Below are 17,638 nucleotides of genomic sequence, written 5' to 3' on the forward strand. Positions count from 1 at the left end.
GGGGTGAGTTACATCCCCAACTCTTTTTATTTTGTATTTTGAAGTAGAACCTTGCTAAATTGCTGATACTGGCCACTAACTTAACCTCCTACCCCAGCCTTCTGAGTCACTGGTATTAGAGGTGGTACCACACTACCAGCTATCTATCTACTTATTGTGGTGCTGGGGATCAAATCCAGGACCATTTACATGTTTGGGAAGCCTTGTACCACTGACTGCATGACCATATAATGGACTCAACACTTCTGTTATCAAAGTAGACAAAAAAACGAAAGGCAAAATGTTTCTAGAACAATAGAACGGATTTTGTATTGATAAAAAAGGCTCTGTTCAGCAGGAAAACATAGTAAATCTTAATTTGTATATACCTAATATCAGCTTTAAAGTATAGAAAGTACTAGGCCTGGTGGCATATGTCTGTATCCCAGCCACTTAAGAGGCTGAGAAAGGAGGATCACAAATTCAAGGTCAGTCTTGACAATTTAGTGAGACCCTGTCTCATAAAACATTAAACAGAGGAGCTGGGCACAGTGGCACATGCCTATAATCCCAGCAACTCGGGAGGCTGAGACAGGAGGATCTGGAGTTCAAAGCCAGCCTAATTAATTTAGTGAGGCACTAAGCAACTCAGTGAGACTCTAAATAAAATACAAAATAGGGCTGGGGATATGGCTCAATGGTCAAGTGCTCCTGAGTTTAAGTCCTCAATACAAAAAAAAAAAAATTACACTGGGGCTTGGGGACATAGCTCAGTGGTAAAACACCTGCCTAGCATGCATGAGGCCGTGGGTTCAGTTCCCATCACCGCATTAAAAAAGAAAAGATGAAACAATAACCATAAAATTATTTTTTTAAAAATTTAAAAAGGCTGGGAGTATAGCTCAGAGGTAGAGAGCACTTACATAAAATGTGTGAGGCTCTGGGATCAATTCCCAGTCTCACACACTCTCTCTCTCTCTCACACACACACACACACACACATGGAAGGAAAGAAGGAAGGGAGGAAGAAGGGAGGAAGGAAGGGAAATCTACTTTCATATTAAGAAATGTTAGCATAGTAAGAAAGAAAATAACAAGGGCTGAGGATGTGGCTTAGGGTTAAGGGCCCCTAGGTTCAATACGCCCCCCACAAAAGAAACAATTTCATATCCCAGTAACTGATAGAACCAAGAAGACAGCAAATCAGAAAGAATAGTAATGATTTGTCTAATACAATTAACTCACTTGACCTAATTGGTATATTTAGAACACTACACCCAACAACTGCACAATACACTTCTTCATTAGTACACATGGAACATAATATAAATCTGGAAAAATAATTTTTTTGTTCATTTGAACTGTCTTGAGACTAGAAACACCAGAAAGACCTCACAAATTCCTCTGTAGGAATACTTTGCTGAGTAGGAAACTCTATAGTATGTCATAATTTTCACATTTGTTTTTCTTCAACAAAGAAGCATGATGTCTCCTTTTGTATCTTTTAACATGTATGAGATTTCCTAATAATAATCTAGGATTGGATTAACAAACCTGGTTTACCATAAGTATCACTTGGAGATACCAGGTTCAGTGGTACACTCCTATAATCCCAGTGATTCAGGAAGCAAGGGAATCACAAGTTCAAGACCACCCCTGCAACTTAGCAAAGCCTTTAACAATTTTTAGAACCTGTCTCCAAAATATATATGTAGAGGGGCGGGGGATTCGAGAGCCTGCCGGAGCTAGTTGCAGTGGCACAAGCCTGTTTGTAATCCCAGTAACTTGGGAGGTTGAGGCAGGAGTATCACAAGTTCAGTAATTTAGCAAGGCCTTAAGCAATTTATCAAGACCCTGTTTCAGAATAAAAAATAAATAAAAGGGCTGGGGATGGAGCTCAGTGGTAGAATACCCCTAGGTTCAATCCCCAATACCTAAAAAAATTTTTTTAAAAATCACCTGTAAGGGCTGGGGATGTGGCTCAAGCGGTAGCGCGCTCGCCTGGTGTGCCTGCGGCCGGGGTTCGATCCTCAGCACCACATACAAACAAAGATGTTGTGTCTGCCGAAAAATAAATAAATAAATATTTTTAAAAAATAAAAATCACCTGTAAGATTCCCCTACCTGCTTATATCGGAGATGAGACCCAGAACCTGGTGTATACTAGGCAAGTGCTCTACCATTAAACTATGTCCCTAGCCCCTGGTGAGATTTTTAAAAACAGATTCCTAGGTCCTAACTCCTGGAGATTCTCTGTGTTGACAAGGTAGTTGGGCTGATTCCAAATATTTGGATAGATATGGGAGTCACTGAAACAATTTTCTGTTTGTTGTGGAGAGAGTATGGAGGGAGGAAGAATATAAAAATATGAATAGAATGAGTTGGGGATAATAACTGTGGAAAGACTAGGTGTGGTTGAACCCCACTGCATGAGACAAGAGTTTTATAAACATGAAAATTAAGCACATTTGTATACAAAAGCAAAGAAAAAACTGTTCTGTTTTTGTTGTTGTTGTTGTTGTTTGTATTCAGTAATGTGTTCAGTGACTTCCTTTTTACATAAAGAGGTGAGTTATTGTTGCCTGGCGACATGGTACAGGCCTGTAATCCCAGCAGCTCAGGAGGCTGAGACAGGAGGATCTCAAGTTCAGAGCCAGCCTCAGCAAAAACGAGGCTCTAAGCAACTCAGTGAGACCCTGTCTCTAAATAAAATACAAAATAGAGGTGGGGATGTGGCTCAGTGGTTGAGTACCCCTGAGTTCAGTAACCAGGGGCGGGAAAAAAGGAGAGCTATTCTTAGTGATAGATGTGACTAAACTCATCCTCGGATACATTGGACATTTGCTTTTTCTTTTGTTTATTTATTGTGGTACTAAGAATTGAACACAGTGCTGAGGATACAGCTTAGTTGGTAGAGTGCTTGCCTTGCATGTACAAGGCCCTGGGTTCAACCCCCAGCACCACCAAAAAAAAGAAAGAAAAGAAACACAGGTACTCTACTACTGAGCAACATCTCCCAGCTCTTTTTTTTTTTTTTTTTTTTGGATTTTTGAGCTCAAAGGTGCTTAACCACTAAGCCACATACCTAGCCCTATTTTGTACTTTTATATTTTACTTAGAGACAGGGTCTCGCTGAGTTGCTCAGTGCCTAGCTTTTGCTGAGGCTGGATTTGAACTCATGATCCTCCTGCCTCAGCCTCCCTAGCTGCTGGGATTAGAGGCATGTGCCATCATGCCTGGCTAATTTTTGTTTACTAAAATGGGATCTAGCTAAATTGTCAAGGCTGGCTCAAACTTGAAATTCCTGTACCTTAACCTCCCAAATCACCGGAATTACTGGCAATGTGCCACTGTGCCTGACTGACTCTACAGTGGACTTTTTAATACAAACTAAATTTGTTTCCAGTTTATGCTGAAAGACATAAATAGATTTAAAAGGATTTCATTCTGCATTTTTGTTTGTGGCACTGGGGATCAAGCCAAGGGTTATGCCTGCTAGGCTGGCACTCCCCCACTGAGCCACATCCCCAGTCCTTTTTCTCATTTTAAATTTATGAGAAAAATATGATTACAGGTGTGCACCACTGTGTTCTCTGGGCACAGTGGTACACACCTGTAATTGTAGCAACTTGGGTGACTGAGGCCAGAGGATCAAAGCCATCCTCAGCTACTTGGTGAAACTTCATCAAAATTAAAAATAAAAAGGGAGAGGAATGTAGTAGTAAAGCACTCTTTGATTCAATCCCAGTACTTAAAAAAAAATTATGAATGCCTTGAAATGTCTTCAGTTCTCATTGACATTTCATATTTGACAAAATACTGTCTTAATTAAAATACCAACTTTTTTTTTGATGGAGGGGTACTGGGGATTGAACTCAGGGGCATTTGGTCACTTAGCCACATCCCCAGCTCTATTTTGTATTTTATTTAGAGACAGGGTCTCACTGAATTGCTTAGTACCTTACTTTTGCTGAGGCTAGCTTTGAACTCGTGATCCTCCTGTCTCAGCCTCCCGAGCCACTGGGATTACAGGCATGGGCCATAATATTTGACTAAAATACCAACTCTCAAAAGCAATACCAAGTGTTCACCCCACTTCCACTCTTGGGGTCTGTTCCAAGGTACCACTGAGGGGAAATATCAGAAATTCTCCTAATATTTCTGGGGATGGAACTCAGCTCACTCTACCTTTTTAAAATATGGTCCAGTGTTACCATCAGATTCGAGTGCATTTTGTGTAAAAAATTAATGCAATTAAGACCTGTGTTAACCTTGAATAAATCATGCATCTAGGAAGAAAAGAGTTACTGTCCTGTGTCATGTCCTTCTGTTGCACTTTAGTAATCAGAATCTGGAAGTCTTCTGACAGCACACTAATGCATGAGCAGTCATCACTGCAGTTACCGATAATTATAATTGTGTAAATCTGACCTTTATCATTTTCCCTAGACTTCTATTTATCAACTGAAAAAAGATCAAATTTGGCAACTATTTCTAAAAAAGCATTAATACTTACCTGTTGTATATTTCCTCTTACGAAAAAAATCTTCATTGTTAAAAGAAGATAATTTTTATAGTATATGTGTTACACCTCACCTTCCCTAAAAGGTGTTATTTCCCTTCACTATATAGGAAATACATCATGTGTTTCTTGATGCATTTTTATAAAATAGTTCCACTTTGATTCCAGGACCCTTATTCCACATGATTTTTTTTCCCCCTCTAGAATTCTCCAGAGAAACTTGGGACAGTAGGTGGAGTGCAAAGTTGTATTGTGTTGTTTTCCTGCTTTTTTTGTTGCCTTCCTGCTTTAAAAAAAAAAAGTTCATGGCCCTGCCTTGGCTGCTTCTTTTTCTACCATAAAGCTAACTATTTCTAAATCCTGCATGCTTTATTTTAAGAGGGACTCACGGCCTTTCATTTTGATCCTGCACATATATCTTCATAAAGCGTTTCATGTTAGCTCCTTAACAACAGGACAGTCCCTAAAGTGATACCATGATAGGCAGACTGGAATCTCACTCTACTCTTTGAAAAATTTCCTTCCATTTTAAAACACCCTTTCTAGTATACCCTTCTCTCATCTCAAGCACCTTCCAATTCTCCAAAACTACCTTGAGTCTTTTGTAAAGACAAAAAGAAAAAAAAGACATAAAGAAAAAAAGCCTGCTAAACATACACAAGTAAGGTGTTAACACTTGATGGGTTACCTTATACACTAAAAAGGGCATAGAGAGGACAGTGTTTAACAAAATAATTACTCACTAACCAAGGAGTTTCCTGCTCGGTGACACGATGTGTCATACATACTGGGAAGACATCCACATTTTGTGTGTGTGTGCCTTTAAAAGATTTTGACCTGGTTCTGATTATTTTGCTGAATTTTTACCCTAAAAAGATGTCAGTTTAGTTTGATTCCTTTAGTAATTTATCTTATATGTATTTTGATGTTTGGTGTCCATGTGATGTCAGGAGTCTGACTGCATGATTGTCTATTTTTGCTCCAATCCTTTCCAGTTACCACAGGAAGAGAGGGAAGGAACATTTTAGAGAGATGCTGAAATAATCAATTGGCTATTCTCTTCCTTCTCTCTCTCTTCTTCATGTAACAGAAGAAGCAGGCCAGCCCACTGCAGACCCAGGCATGGTCATGGACAGTGTGGAAGCTGGAGACACAACACCTCCCACCAAAAGAAAAAGCAAGTTCTCTGGCTTCGGCAAAATCTTCAAGCCCTGGAAATGGAGGAAAAAAAAAAGTAGTGATAAATTTAAAGAGACATCAGAAGGTGAGATATTAAGATTTATGTTCTGAGTTAAAGAGTTCCCTATTTTACAAGTACCCAACTTTTTTTTATCTCTTCCCAAGGTCCTGTAGTGCCCTAATTGAAAGCAAGAGTTAAATCTTTTAGAATTTAAACAGCTCATGGCCACTCACTAAGCCTTATATTCTTATTTCCAGGTTTATATTTTGATGGGATTAGAATCTATTGAGTGGTAATAGAGTTCTAAGGTGCTACTGCTTTTTTACTTTGCCTACTTCCCTTCAACACAAAGTGCATCCATAAATGCCTTACTATTATAATTCATTTAAGCTACAATTATGTAAGAGTACTTCCTTTTGGAAATGATACTTTCCCAGTAGGACAGGATGTGAAAGAAATTAATGTGGTTTCATTGTTGGATTTGGTTTGGTTTGGTTTTTGGCATTGCTAAGGATTGAACCCTGGGCCTGGCATGTGCTAGGCAAGTGCTCTACCACTGAGTTACACACCCCCAGTAAGAACAGCAAATGTTAACAGTCTTTTTCCAAGAGGACCCAGCCCCAGAAATAAGTTTTAAAAATTGAAGTTAGTTTCCCTGTGCTTTTCTTTCTTAAAAATAGAAGAAATTTAGCCAGGTGCATTATCAGTAGCATATACCTGTAATCCAAGCTACTCAGAAAGCCGAGGCAAAGGGTTTATAAATTCAAGACCAGCCTCAGCAACTTAGCAAGATCCTGAGTATAAAAATTAAAAAGCCTGGGGCCATAGCTCAGTGTTAGAGTACATCTCAATTAAATTCCAAGTACCACAAAAACATAAAAATATATAATTTTTAAAAAGTAGAAATTTGAACCACTTTATTCTTTTACCTGTAGATTAAGAATAAGAGTAATGTTGACTTTCCAACTGCCACATTTCTGAGTGCCGTTTTCCAATTCAATGTTAGTTTTAGAGCGAAAAATATCTATGCGAAAACCAAGAGAAGAGCTGGTTAAAAGAGGGGTACTGTTGGAAGACCCTGAGCAGGGTGAGTTTCAAATTAATAGCATATGCCTATCTCTGCACTTCCATCTTTGATTGGGTCTAACTAGGTATTTGAATTTTCTTTCTTCATTTTGTGATTGCTGTATTTGTGGTGGAGTGGGAGTTTTTAAACAAATTCACTCTTCCTTTTAAGTGTCTTTTAACTCTTGAGTGGTTGGCGAAGGATCCTTGGGCAAGCATTCCTTGTCTCTGTATACTTCAACTTTTTGCCAACTGCCACAGTAGTTGTTACTTCCTTTTCTTGATCAAGCTTGTCTCCATGCCCATGTTTCTGCCCTAATTTTCTGTCATATTTCAACACTCATTGCTAGTTTAATAATGTCAGAGCTTTCTTATGAAGCAATGTAAAACTATAGTATCATATATAGGTAGCATTTTATTTCTCTTCTTTTTACATATGCAATAACTTACTATAGTAGTTATCTTGCTCTCTCCCTTTTTTATTTTGTAGTACTGGAGTTAGAACTCAGCTCACTCTGCCATTTAGCTACAACCCCAGTCCTTTTTATTTTTTATTTTGAGACAGGGTCTTACTAAGTTGCTCAATCTAGCCTCAAATTTGTGATCCTCCTGCTTCAGCACCCCCAAGTTCCAAGGACTACAGGCATGGGTCACTGTATCCAGCTACCTTTATCTTTAGAAGCACATTTTCGCTTATTACTTATTTGCTTTAGACTCTTCCACGTTCATTCTAAACCCCCACCTCTTATAGGGCCTGCCTGAAAAATGACAGTTTAATCTCCTAGTATTAGTTTGTTATCCTTTGTAGCCTTGCTTATGTTGGCCATCCAGTCCTACCCATAACCATTTCTTATATACAAAAATATCACTTACCAGTCCTTCAAATATGTCCAATAATTTCTAACCTTTATACATTTCCTTCCTCCTAGATAGACTGTCTTTCATCAGTGTGGTAGACTTCTCCTCTTTCAGAGTCTCGGGTTACACACTGTTTTCTGTCAAGCTTTCCCAAACCCATTCCCACCCCAATAGCCCTTCACATAATATAGCTCTTGACAGCACTGTAATCACTTACATTTATTCATATAGAAAGGTACTTCACATATAATAGGCAAAAATATTTATTATAAAGAAATCACTTCCAGTATTACTAGAAGGATACAGGTAATCTAGGTCTACATAATATGCTAAAACAGGAAGAGGGACACAAGAAGATAAGAGAAGGTAGAAACCACCAGCTGTTCTCACAGTCTGACCATGCCACTTTTGCCACTTGGCTCTTTCCTCCTGGCAGGTGGTGAGGATCCAGGAAAGTTAAGTCATGCTGTATTAAAGAATGGCCATACCACCCCCATAGGGAGTGCCAGATCATCTAGTCCAGTCCTAGTAGAGGAAGAACCAGTAAGAACAGCAAGTGTTAACAGTCTTTTTCCAGAAGAGGACCCAAAGAAACGACTGGGTAAGATACCGGATTTTTCATTTATGAGCCATGGATCATTCTCTTTTAACACAAATTTGTGAGAAAATAAGAACGAAGCTGGGTGTGGTAGCGCACGCCTGTAATCCCAGTAGCTCGGGAGGCTGAGTTAGGAGGATCGTGAGGTGCAGCCTCAACTCAGTGTGACACAACTCACTGTGACCCAACTCAGTGTGACCCTGTCTCTGAATGAAATACAAAAAAGGGCTGGAGATGTGTCTCAGTGGTCAAGTGGCCCTGAGTTCAATTCCCAGTAAAAAAAAAAAAAGAACTAAAATTCAGAGAGAATTATGTTCTTCTTTATGAATTTGTTAACTACTTACAACATTTATTGGAACCCTCTACCCCCAGTTCTTCACAAAATTCCTAAATTTGTAACTCTCTCTTTTTTTTTTCTCTCTTTTTTATGGTACTGGGGTTTGAACCAAGGGGCACTGTATCACTGAGCTACATCCCCAGCCCTTTTATAAATTTTGAGATAAGAGTCTCAATAGTTGCAGGGGCTGGCCTCTAAGTTGCAATTCTCCAGCCCCAACCCTGTTTGTTTTTATGTGGTGCTGAGGCTCGAACCTAGTGCCTCACATGTACTAGGCAAGCGCTACGCCACTGAGCTACAACCCCAGCCCCAAATGTGTGATTCTTAAGGAGAGAAAAGATTTTATATATTAGATTTCAATGGGACTTTTTCAAGCTACGTGCTTCTCTTCTTCTACTGAAGGAATTTTTTTGTGCCTCCTCTCGTAGTCTGGTCCTTTGTGTAAAGAGTCCCTATCATAATGAGCCTCTTACTGAGACTAACTTAGTGTTGAGGGTTACTGGGCACGGTGGCACATACCTATAATCCCAGCTATTTGGGAGGCTTATGCTGGAATGTTGTGAATTCAAGACCAGCCAGGGCAACTTACCCAGCCCCTGTCCAAAGTAAAAAAATTTCAAAAAGAGCTGGATATGTAACTCAGTGCTAGAGCACCCCTGGCTTCAATTTTCAGTATGAGGGGAAAAGTGTTGTAGAAAACAGAGAACTATAGTCTGTAAACAGATCTATAAATGGAAGAATTGATGAAGCTGACTGTAAATTCATAGATATATTTGCCTCTTCAGTTTTTCTCTTGTTATTTTCTCCCTGTAATCACATCTTTTATTATACAGGCTCAATTGGAAGCCAGTCTAATTCTGAAGCAGAGTCTGTATCTGAGAATGTACCAAAACAGCCTTTACTTCCCCCTAAAAGGCCATTGTCCTCATCTCATGAAGCAAGTGAAGGGTCAGCAAAGGATGTCACTTCTTCTGGCAGCATGGCAAGGTCCATCTCCTCCGCCTCTTCTACCAACATAGCACCTGCTGCCACCACTGCTGCCACAAACCTAGCAAAGACTGTTAATTCCTTTGTCACCCTTTCCCCAGCACCCAGGACTCTGCCTGCTGCTCCTACCAGCACTAACACTACTGCTACCCCAAGCCTTTCTCATATGGTCCCTGCCAAGCAGCCCCCTATCCCTCCCCCTAAACCAGCTCACAGAAATAGCAACCCTGTTATTGGTAAGTAAGTCTTCAGGCCTTTCATATTTTTGGTTTGGTTTTTGATGGTTATTTTATTGGATAGTTGGTATAATATTGATCCATACCAAAAGTGTTTATTACCTTGTATATTATCGTGAATGTCTTCAGCATAGGGAAAAGTTCTTAAAATGAGGCAGATGAAAATATCACTAAAACTGAGTTCAGGGCTGGGGTTATGGCTCAGTGGTGTTGTACTTGCACTGGGTTCCATCTTCAGCCCTTAAAAAAAATTAAGTTCATATATGGAAAGACTAATATCTATTTCCTATAATAGTATTTTAAAGCAATATATGTAGTTGAAGGACCATATATGTGAAGATCATAACAGGTTTAACCTGCATTAAATTATCTGTAGCACTTAGTGAAAAAAGTTAGGATAATTCCACAGCTTACAAGAAGCAAGGCATACTTGTCAGTTAAAAACTTGGGATCTGATAGGCATGGTCACACACCTGTAAGCAACTTGGGGACTGAGGCAGAAGGGATTGCAAGTTTGAGGCCAGCCCGGGCAACTTAGTGACAGCCTGTCTCCAAAAGAAAAAGGGTTAGGGATGTAGCTCAGTGGTAGATTGTCCCTGGGTTCAATCCCCATTACCACCACCACCGCACACACACACACACACACACAAAAAACAAAACACTGGGACCAGGCATTGCATGTTTGAGACCATCCTTGGCAACTTAGCAAAACCCTGGCTCAAAGTAAAATTAAAAAGGGCTGGGGATGTAGCTTACTCAGTGGAAGAGCAAGTCCAGTAGATAAAAACAATGATTTTGTAGATGCCTATGTAACTTGTGATTCAGTGCCTGGCAGAGTATCTTCATGGGAACTGCAAAAGGTATTATTTACATTGTTGTGATAAAATCATGTTTTATCTTGGGAAAGTTAAGAATGCCACTCTTGCTGGGTGCGGTGGCGCAAACCTATAATCCCAGCGGCCCAGGAGGCTGAGGCAGGAGGATCACAAGTCCAAACCCCACCTCAGCAAAAGCAAAGTGCTAAGCAACTCAGTGAGAACCTATGTCTAAATGAAATACAAAAAAGGGCTGGAGATGTGGTTCAGTGGTCAAGTGCCAGTTTAATCACCAGTACCAAAATAAAAAATGCTACTCTTATGTTAAAATAAGTCAAGAAAGCAGGGAAGGTAATCAGTAAATTTTTATGGGGTTAGTAAATTTTTGCATTTATCTACAGTATTATTTAGGTCTATTTTCTTTACATAAATGTATATCTTTAGTGAACTTTCAAGAAAGGAAGGAGTAACATAAGTGCTTCAGACCTAATGCAAATACAGTTTTTCAGGAAAAATGATAATAGGCTTATTTCTGCTTAAAGTTACTGAGTGAATTGATGAATAAAAAGTATGCTCATTGACTGTCTAATATTACCAAGTTGGGTGGAGTGACTGTAATCCTGAAAAGCAGGTTTGGATATATTATGAGTATGACAGGTTGGAGTGGCCAGATAAAAACAGGATGAAGATTATTATTGTATCATTACTCAGATGGGTAATGCCACATTGACTTATCTTTGAGGAACTTGAAGAGCTTTCTCATACTATTTTCAAAACCACTTTGTACCATAGTAAACTGATTTTATCTGTTCTAGAGATAGGGCAATTAGAACAGGAAGACTTTGTAACTCACCATGGTTGTAGTTAGTGAGAGACAAAAACTCAACTCTCAAATCCAGACCTCTTCTCTACATTGGTGTTCTCAAACCATTGTCTAGACTTATGCTCTCAACAGGATCACCTACAAGTCTTATTAAAACAGATTGCTAGCTGGACATGGTGGCACAAACCTATAATCCCAGCTACTCAATAGACTAGGCTGGAGTATTACAAGTTTGAGGCTAGCTTAATTAATGAGACCCTACCTCAAAATAAAAAATAAAAAAGGCCTAGGGATGTAGCTCAGTTGTAGAGCACCCCTGGGTCCAGTTCACAGTAGCATCAAATAAACAAACAAAAAAATAGAATTTTAACTAGCCTTTTACTTTGAATGTCCCCAATGGAATGAGATTTAGGACAGAATTTTATTTCAGGAAAACTTATGAAACCATTTGAGAAACAATAGATATGATTAGAGATTGATGATAAAAGAGAGTTATTCTTTAATTATTTTGCAAGGTTAATTTGTTTTTTATGTGATGATCCACTTGTTACATGGAGCCCTCCCAAGGGAGTCAGTGGGCTGGATCAGTGCCTGAGTCATTGTGGGCTTTGGGAGGATACATAGGGATATATACTATCATGATACAGAGTAAGGGCATCTCATATAATAAACATACTGAAGACCCACTTGAACCAAACTCTGTGCACAGCCCTGTGGATATGCTGGTGGATATAAGGGTTCCCCTCCCATCAAGGATTCCACTGTGTAAGGGGAAGTGAACATGGGAGACAAGGGACAACAAGAAGTGCTAACACAAAGATCAGAGACAATAGGAGTCTAGTAACCACAGACTGGATACTAGCTAAGTCCATGCCAGCTTGTAGTTACCCAACATCTGTGACCTCAGGTATCATCTCAAGTGATACAAGGAGAATATGACATTAAAGATAGAAAAGCACATTTCTTTAAAGAGCTTTGCATTTGCTATAAAAATTCAAGATGTCATCTGAGCATGTGTCGCATACCTATAATTCCAGCGACTCCAAAGGCCCACACAGTAGAATCACAAGTTTGAGGTATGCCTCAGCAAGTTATCAGTGCCCTCAGCAACTTAATGAAACCAAACCCTGTCTCAAAAAAAAAAAAAAAAATTCAAGATGTCTTTATTGATAATTTCATAATACAGAGTTGAAGAATCATTATTGTGTTTTTTAAACAAATATTAATATTGAATATTGAAATTTCTTAATTAAGTACTCTTGTACTAAAGAGCTTTTGATTGGCCTTTTTTGTCTCTATTCATAATAACTGTATACCAACATCAAGTTATAAAGTTGTCATATCATGGCAACAAAATGAGATACTTAGCCGAGTTTTACTATATCTATATTCATTAGGCCCTCTACCTAAATAAACACAGATTTTGTTTCAGAATAAGATATATAGGGAATGACAAAGCCATCAAATTATATAATTTGCTTGAAAGATTTAAGACTGAGCTCAGCTCTAATTTTAGACCTGGGCTGGCCCCTCAAAGCTTTGTAAAGCGATGTTAAATTGAAGTATTGCTTTCTCTTTTCCAGCTGAACTGTCCCAAGCAATAAACAGTGGTACATTATTATCAAAACCATCCCCACCCTTACCACCTAAGAGAGGCATTCTGTCAACCTTGGTATCCACCTCGGAGTTGGCTGCTGGCATCAACACAAAAACACCAAGCGATCAAAAAGAGACGAATACATGCTCTGTGGGCTCTGAACCAATGCTGATGATCCCACCTCCTTCTCCATCTCCCCCGCTGCCTACTCATACACCTCCAGAGCCCCCACGGTCTCCACCATTCCCTCCTAAGACTTTTCAACTTGTGCCAGAAGTTGAGATTCCACCTTCCTTAGATCTTGCCCAGGAGGATCCCCAGCAGGAAGATCAGAAAAAGGAAGTCCCCAAGAGGATATTGGACCAAAGCTTTGGGGAGCCCCATGTACCCTGTAGGCTGCCCCCACTCCCCCTACATATTCGAATTCAACAGGCCCTGACCAGTCCCCTTCCCATGACTCCTTTAGAGGGTTCTCACAGAGCTCATTCATTGCTCTTTGAGAACAGTGACAACTTTTCTGAGGACAGCAGTACCTTGGGTCGGACCAGATCACTTCCCATCACTATTGAAATGCTGAAAGTGTGAGTGCCTTTAAAGCTTTCTTCTTGTTTTTCCTTCTTTACTCTTAGCCCTGCTTGGAAAAAATTACTTTAAAAAGAGGAGATATAGCTCGGTTGGTACAGTGCTTGCCTTGCACGTGCAAGGCCCTGGGTGCAATCCTTAGCACCACACACACAAAAAAAAAAACCATACAAAATTACTTAAAAAAGAAAATTTGAATAAATTTAAGGTACAAAGAGTATTCTGCCAAAAGGTCTTTTTTTTACCCCGTGATTTCTGTAACTTTTTTTTTCATAGAGATTTCCATGATGACATAAAAATTATATGTTTATATATAGGAAAATTAAAATCACTACTTTTATGAGATACAAAGGTGAAGTATATTACATGGTACTTAAGAGCCTTGCCTTATATAGTGAGATAACTCTGGATTCAAATCCCAGCTCTACCACTCCTAGTGTGTTGAAGTGTAAGTTACTTGATCTTTCTGTTTCTTAGTTATCTATAAGTGGGAATGATATCTTCTCTGTAGGCCTGTGAGAATAAATTTAAACAAATTCTAGAAAGCGCCAATATCTAATAAGTGGTAGAGCTGGGATTTGAACCCAGAGTCCTTTAGATTATAGGTGTTTAAAAGTTTCTTAGCATCGTTGTTAAAGCTAAAGGAGGGATTTATACGTTATTTCATTAATGGATTTTCCCATAGATATTTCAGTTCTTTATCTTGCAAACCAGTATCATCTTTATTTCTGAAAAGAAAATATAATTATGTGAATTTGTTAGTCCAGACGATGAAGAAGAGGAGGAGCAAACCTGTCCTTTGGAATTTGTTGAAGATGTAGCATCTACCTCAGTCATTCCTAAATTACCACAGTGTCTGCAGGAGGAAGAAGAAAAGGAGAGTGACTCAGATTCAGAGGGTCCTGTTCAATATCGAGATGAAGAGGATGAAGATGAAAGCCATCAGAGTAAGAAAGGAAGGAATAGCAAAAGAGAAAATTCTCTTTTTTTTTTTTTAATTTTTTTAGTTGTCAATGGAATTTTTATTTTATTTATTTATATGTGGTGCTGAGAATCAAACCCAGTGCCTCACACATGCTAGGTAAGCACTGTACCACGGAGCCACAACCCCAGCCCAAGAAAATTATTTTATGGATAAAGCTATTTGCAAATAAGATGAATGGAAACAAGTATCTTTTCTGTCAGATAATCTGATTAGCTATTATTGGAAGCCACTGTAAAGGACTCATCCTTGCTGTCATTCCTCAGTTAAAATTAATCATGAACTGGACGCACACCTATAACCCTCCTACTTAGTAGAATGAAGCTGGAGGATCACAAGTTCAAGATCAGACTCAGAAATTTAGTGAGAGCCTGTCTCAAAAAAAAAAAAAAATAATTTAAAGGGTCTAGGGCTACTGGGTGCAGTGGTGCACGCCTATAATCTCAGCATCTAGGGACGCTGAGGCAGGAGGACCATTGAGTTCAAAGCCAGCAACTTAGCAAGGTCCTGAGCAACTTAGCGAGACTGTGTCTCTAAATATAAAGAAGGACTGGGAATGTGGCTCAGTGGGTGAGCACCCCTGGGTTCAATCCGCAGTACCAAACAAAAAAAGGTCTGGGGCTGGATGCAGTAGCATACACCTATAATCCCAGCAGCTCAGGGGAATCGCATGTTCAAAACCAGCCTCAGCAACTTAGTGAGACCCTGTTGCAAAATAAAAAATATAAAGGGGTGGGGATGTTGCTCGGTGGTTAAGCACCCCTGGTTTCAACCCCTGGTAAATTAGAGCACTGGCCTATCATGTGTAAGACATGGGATTCAATCACCAAAAAAAAAAAAAAAAGCCCTAGCAGCCAGGCATAGTAACACATACCTATAAAACCAATGATTCAGGAGACAGGAGGATTGAGCCTCAGCAAAACAAACAGACAAACTGGGGATGAAGCTCAGTGGTAAAGCACTCCTGGGTTAAGCCCTCAGCACTAAAAAACAAAAGAGTGGGCTGGGGATGTGGCTTAAGTGGTAGCGCACTTGCCTAGCATGCGTGAGGCACTGGATTCGATTCTCAGCACCACATTAAAAAAAAATAATAATAAAGATATTGTGTCCACCTAGAACTAAAAAATAAATATTTTTAAAAAATAGAGTGCCTGAGAGGGAGCCAAGTAGATTGAGCCATTTGAGCTTTAGTTTGATTTTATTTTTTATTTTAAAACCATAACTATTCACCCAGGGAGGAGCTAGGGAATGGTGATAGGGAACAAGCAAGCATGCTCCAGGCCCTGGGTTCAGTTTTCAGCACCAATCAATCAATCAATAAGAAGCCTATTTAACTTGATAATACTAATAAAAAATACCAGATAGAGAAAAACTGGCACCTGGGGTTCAGTTGAAGAGATAGTTTTCTTCAGTAAACTGAACTTATTGTCATTGGGCAAAGAAAAATTTTAAAATGTGTTCATGCCTATAAATCATTGTGAAATATGGAATCCTGATTTCTAAAATTAGCAAAGCAGCTTTAAAAACAGACTAGGGGGCTGGAGTTAGGCTCAGTGGTAGAACACTTGCCTAACATGTGTGAAACACTGGGTTCGATTCTCAGCACAGCGTATAAATAAATGAATTAGCTAGACACATCGGCATATACCTGTTTTCCTCTACCTGGGAAGTTGAGGTGGGAAGACTGCTTGAGCCCAAGAGTTTGAGATCAGCCTGAGCAATGTAGCAAAGCCTCATTTCAAAAAAAAGAAAAATTGAACATGGTGATACATGCTTATAATTCCAGCTATGTGGGAGACTGAAGCAGAAGGATCCCAAATTCGAGGCCAGCTGGGGCAACCTAGTGAAATCCTGTCTTGAAATGAAAAGGGTTGGGGATATGGCTCAGTGGTGGAGTATTTGGCTAGCATGCACAAGGTCCTAGGTTCAGTCTTCAGGACTGGGGGGAAAAAAATTGTAGGATGGTGTTAGTGTGAAAGACACTGAGATTTTAATTGAAATGACTGTCCTATGCTTAGATTTCCTCTCCTCTAGCAGTTTTTATTTATTTATTTGTTTGTTTATTCATTTTTAGTTGTAGTTGGACACAATATTTTATTTATTTTTATGTGGTGCTGAGGATCGAATCCAGGGCCTCATACATGCTAGACAAGCGCTCTACCTGAGCCACAGCCACAACCCCAGCCCCTCTGGCAGTTTTTATTAAGGAGAAAAATAGTGCTAATAAAAGAGACAAGGTATCTTTTGCCATCTAGATCCATCTGGCTGAAAAGATTTTTGCATGTCTTCACTTTTCCTCTCCTCTGTGTTTTCCCTGGATCATTTGAGGCCAAGTAAGAAGTTGGGAGTTACATTGATTCAGACTCCTCCCCAGATCCCCATGATGTTGAGCCTCTTTTTTTTTTTTTTTTGGGTAGTTGAAGATCAACAGCATTTTATTTATTTTTATGTGCTGCTGAGGATCGAATCCAGTGCCTCTCACATACTAGGCAAGTGGTCTGCCATAGCCACAGCCCCACATTGAACCTTTGTTTCAAGCTTCTACACTTTTTTTTTTTTTTTTTAAAGAAAAGCAACTTATGTGAATGAAAATGCTTTTTTTTTTTTTTTAAAGAGAGAGAGAGAATCCTAATATTTATTTTTTAGTTTTTCGGCGGACACAACATCTTTGTTTGCATGTGGTGCCGAGGATCGAACCTGGGCCGCACGCATGCCAGGCGAGCGCGCTACCGCTTGAGCCACATCCCCAGCCCAACTTCTACACTTTTTTATCTCCTCATTTATAGGTGCTCTGGCCAACAAAGTGAAGAGGAAAGATACACTGGCAATGAAGTTGAACCACAGATCCAGTGAACCAGAGTTGAACTTGAATTCTTGGCCTCGTAAAAGCAAGGAAGAATGGAATGAAATACGGCACCAGATTGGGAACACACTGATCCGGTAGGCCTTTGCCTAAACTAGTTGGATTTTTGTTTTTTGTATTGAGGATTGAATCAAAGGGCTCTTAACCACTGACCCATATCCCCAGCCATTTTTATATTTTATTTAAAGACAGGGTCTCACTGAGTTGCTTAGGG

At 39.5% G+C, this 17,638-nt stretch overlaps 1 protein-coding gene and 1 long non-coding RNA gene across 7 annotated transcripts in view; one reads left to right on the top strand and one right to left on the bottom strand.

Moving 5' to 3' along the window:
- Phactr4 (phosphatase and actin regulator 4) overlaps nucleotides 1-17,638 on the top strand; it is a 96,277-nt gene that overhangs the window by 60,330 nt on the left and 18,309 nt on the right. For 3 of the 6 annotated variants that reach the window (XM_071617530.1, XM_027937537.2, XM_071617529.1), the window contains 7 exons: nucleotides 5,592-5,765; nucleotides 6,688-6,768; nucleotides 8,041-8,205; nucleotides 9,373-9,762; nucleotides 12,984-13,578; nucleotides 14,342-14,526; nucleotides 17,348-17,501. In XM_071617530.1, coding sequence (XP_071473631.1) covers nucleotides 5,592-5,765; nucleotides 6,688-6,768; nucleotides 8,041-8,205; nucleotides 9,373-9,762; nucleotides 12,984-13,578; nucleotides 14,342-14,526; nucleotides 17,348-17,501 — 1,744 coding nt within the window. The remainder of the gene's footprint in view (nucleotides 1-5,591; nucleotides 5,766-6,687; nucleotides 6,769-8,040; nucleotides 8,206-9,372; nucleotides 9,763-12,983; nucleotides 13,579-14,341; nucleotides 14,527-17,347; nucleotides 17,502-17,638) is intronic. The other 3 variants (XM_071617533.1, XM_071617531.1, XM_071617532.1) reach the window with 3 other exon arrangements.
- The window catches only part of LOC139707229 (uncharacterized), a 35,558-nt gene continuing 23,544 nt past the window's right edge, over nucleotides 5,625-17,638 (bottom strand). Inside the window, exons 2-3 of the long non-coding RNA XR_011708803.1 lie at nucleotides 6,611-6,705; nucleotides 5,625-5,712 (exon numbers count right to left, since the gene is read on the bottom strand). This is a non-coding gene — a long non-coding RNA (uncharacterized lncRNA). The remainder of the gene's footprint in view (nucleotides 5,713-6,610; nucleotides 6,706-17,638) is intronic.

Source organism: Marmota flaviventris, chromosome 10, assembly GCF_047511675.1.
Source record: "Marmota flaviventris isolate mMarFla1 chromosome 10, mMarFla1.hap1, whole genome shotgun sequence".
Classification (NCBI taxonomy): domain Eukaryota; kingdom Metazoa; phylum Chordata; class Mammalia; order Rodentia; family Sciuridae; genus Marmota; species Marmota flaviventris.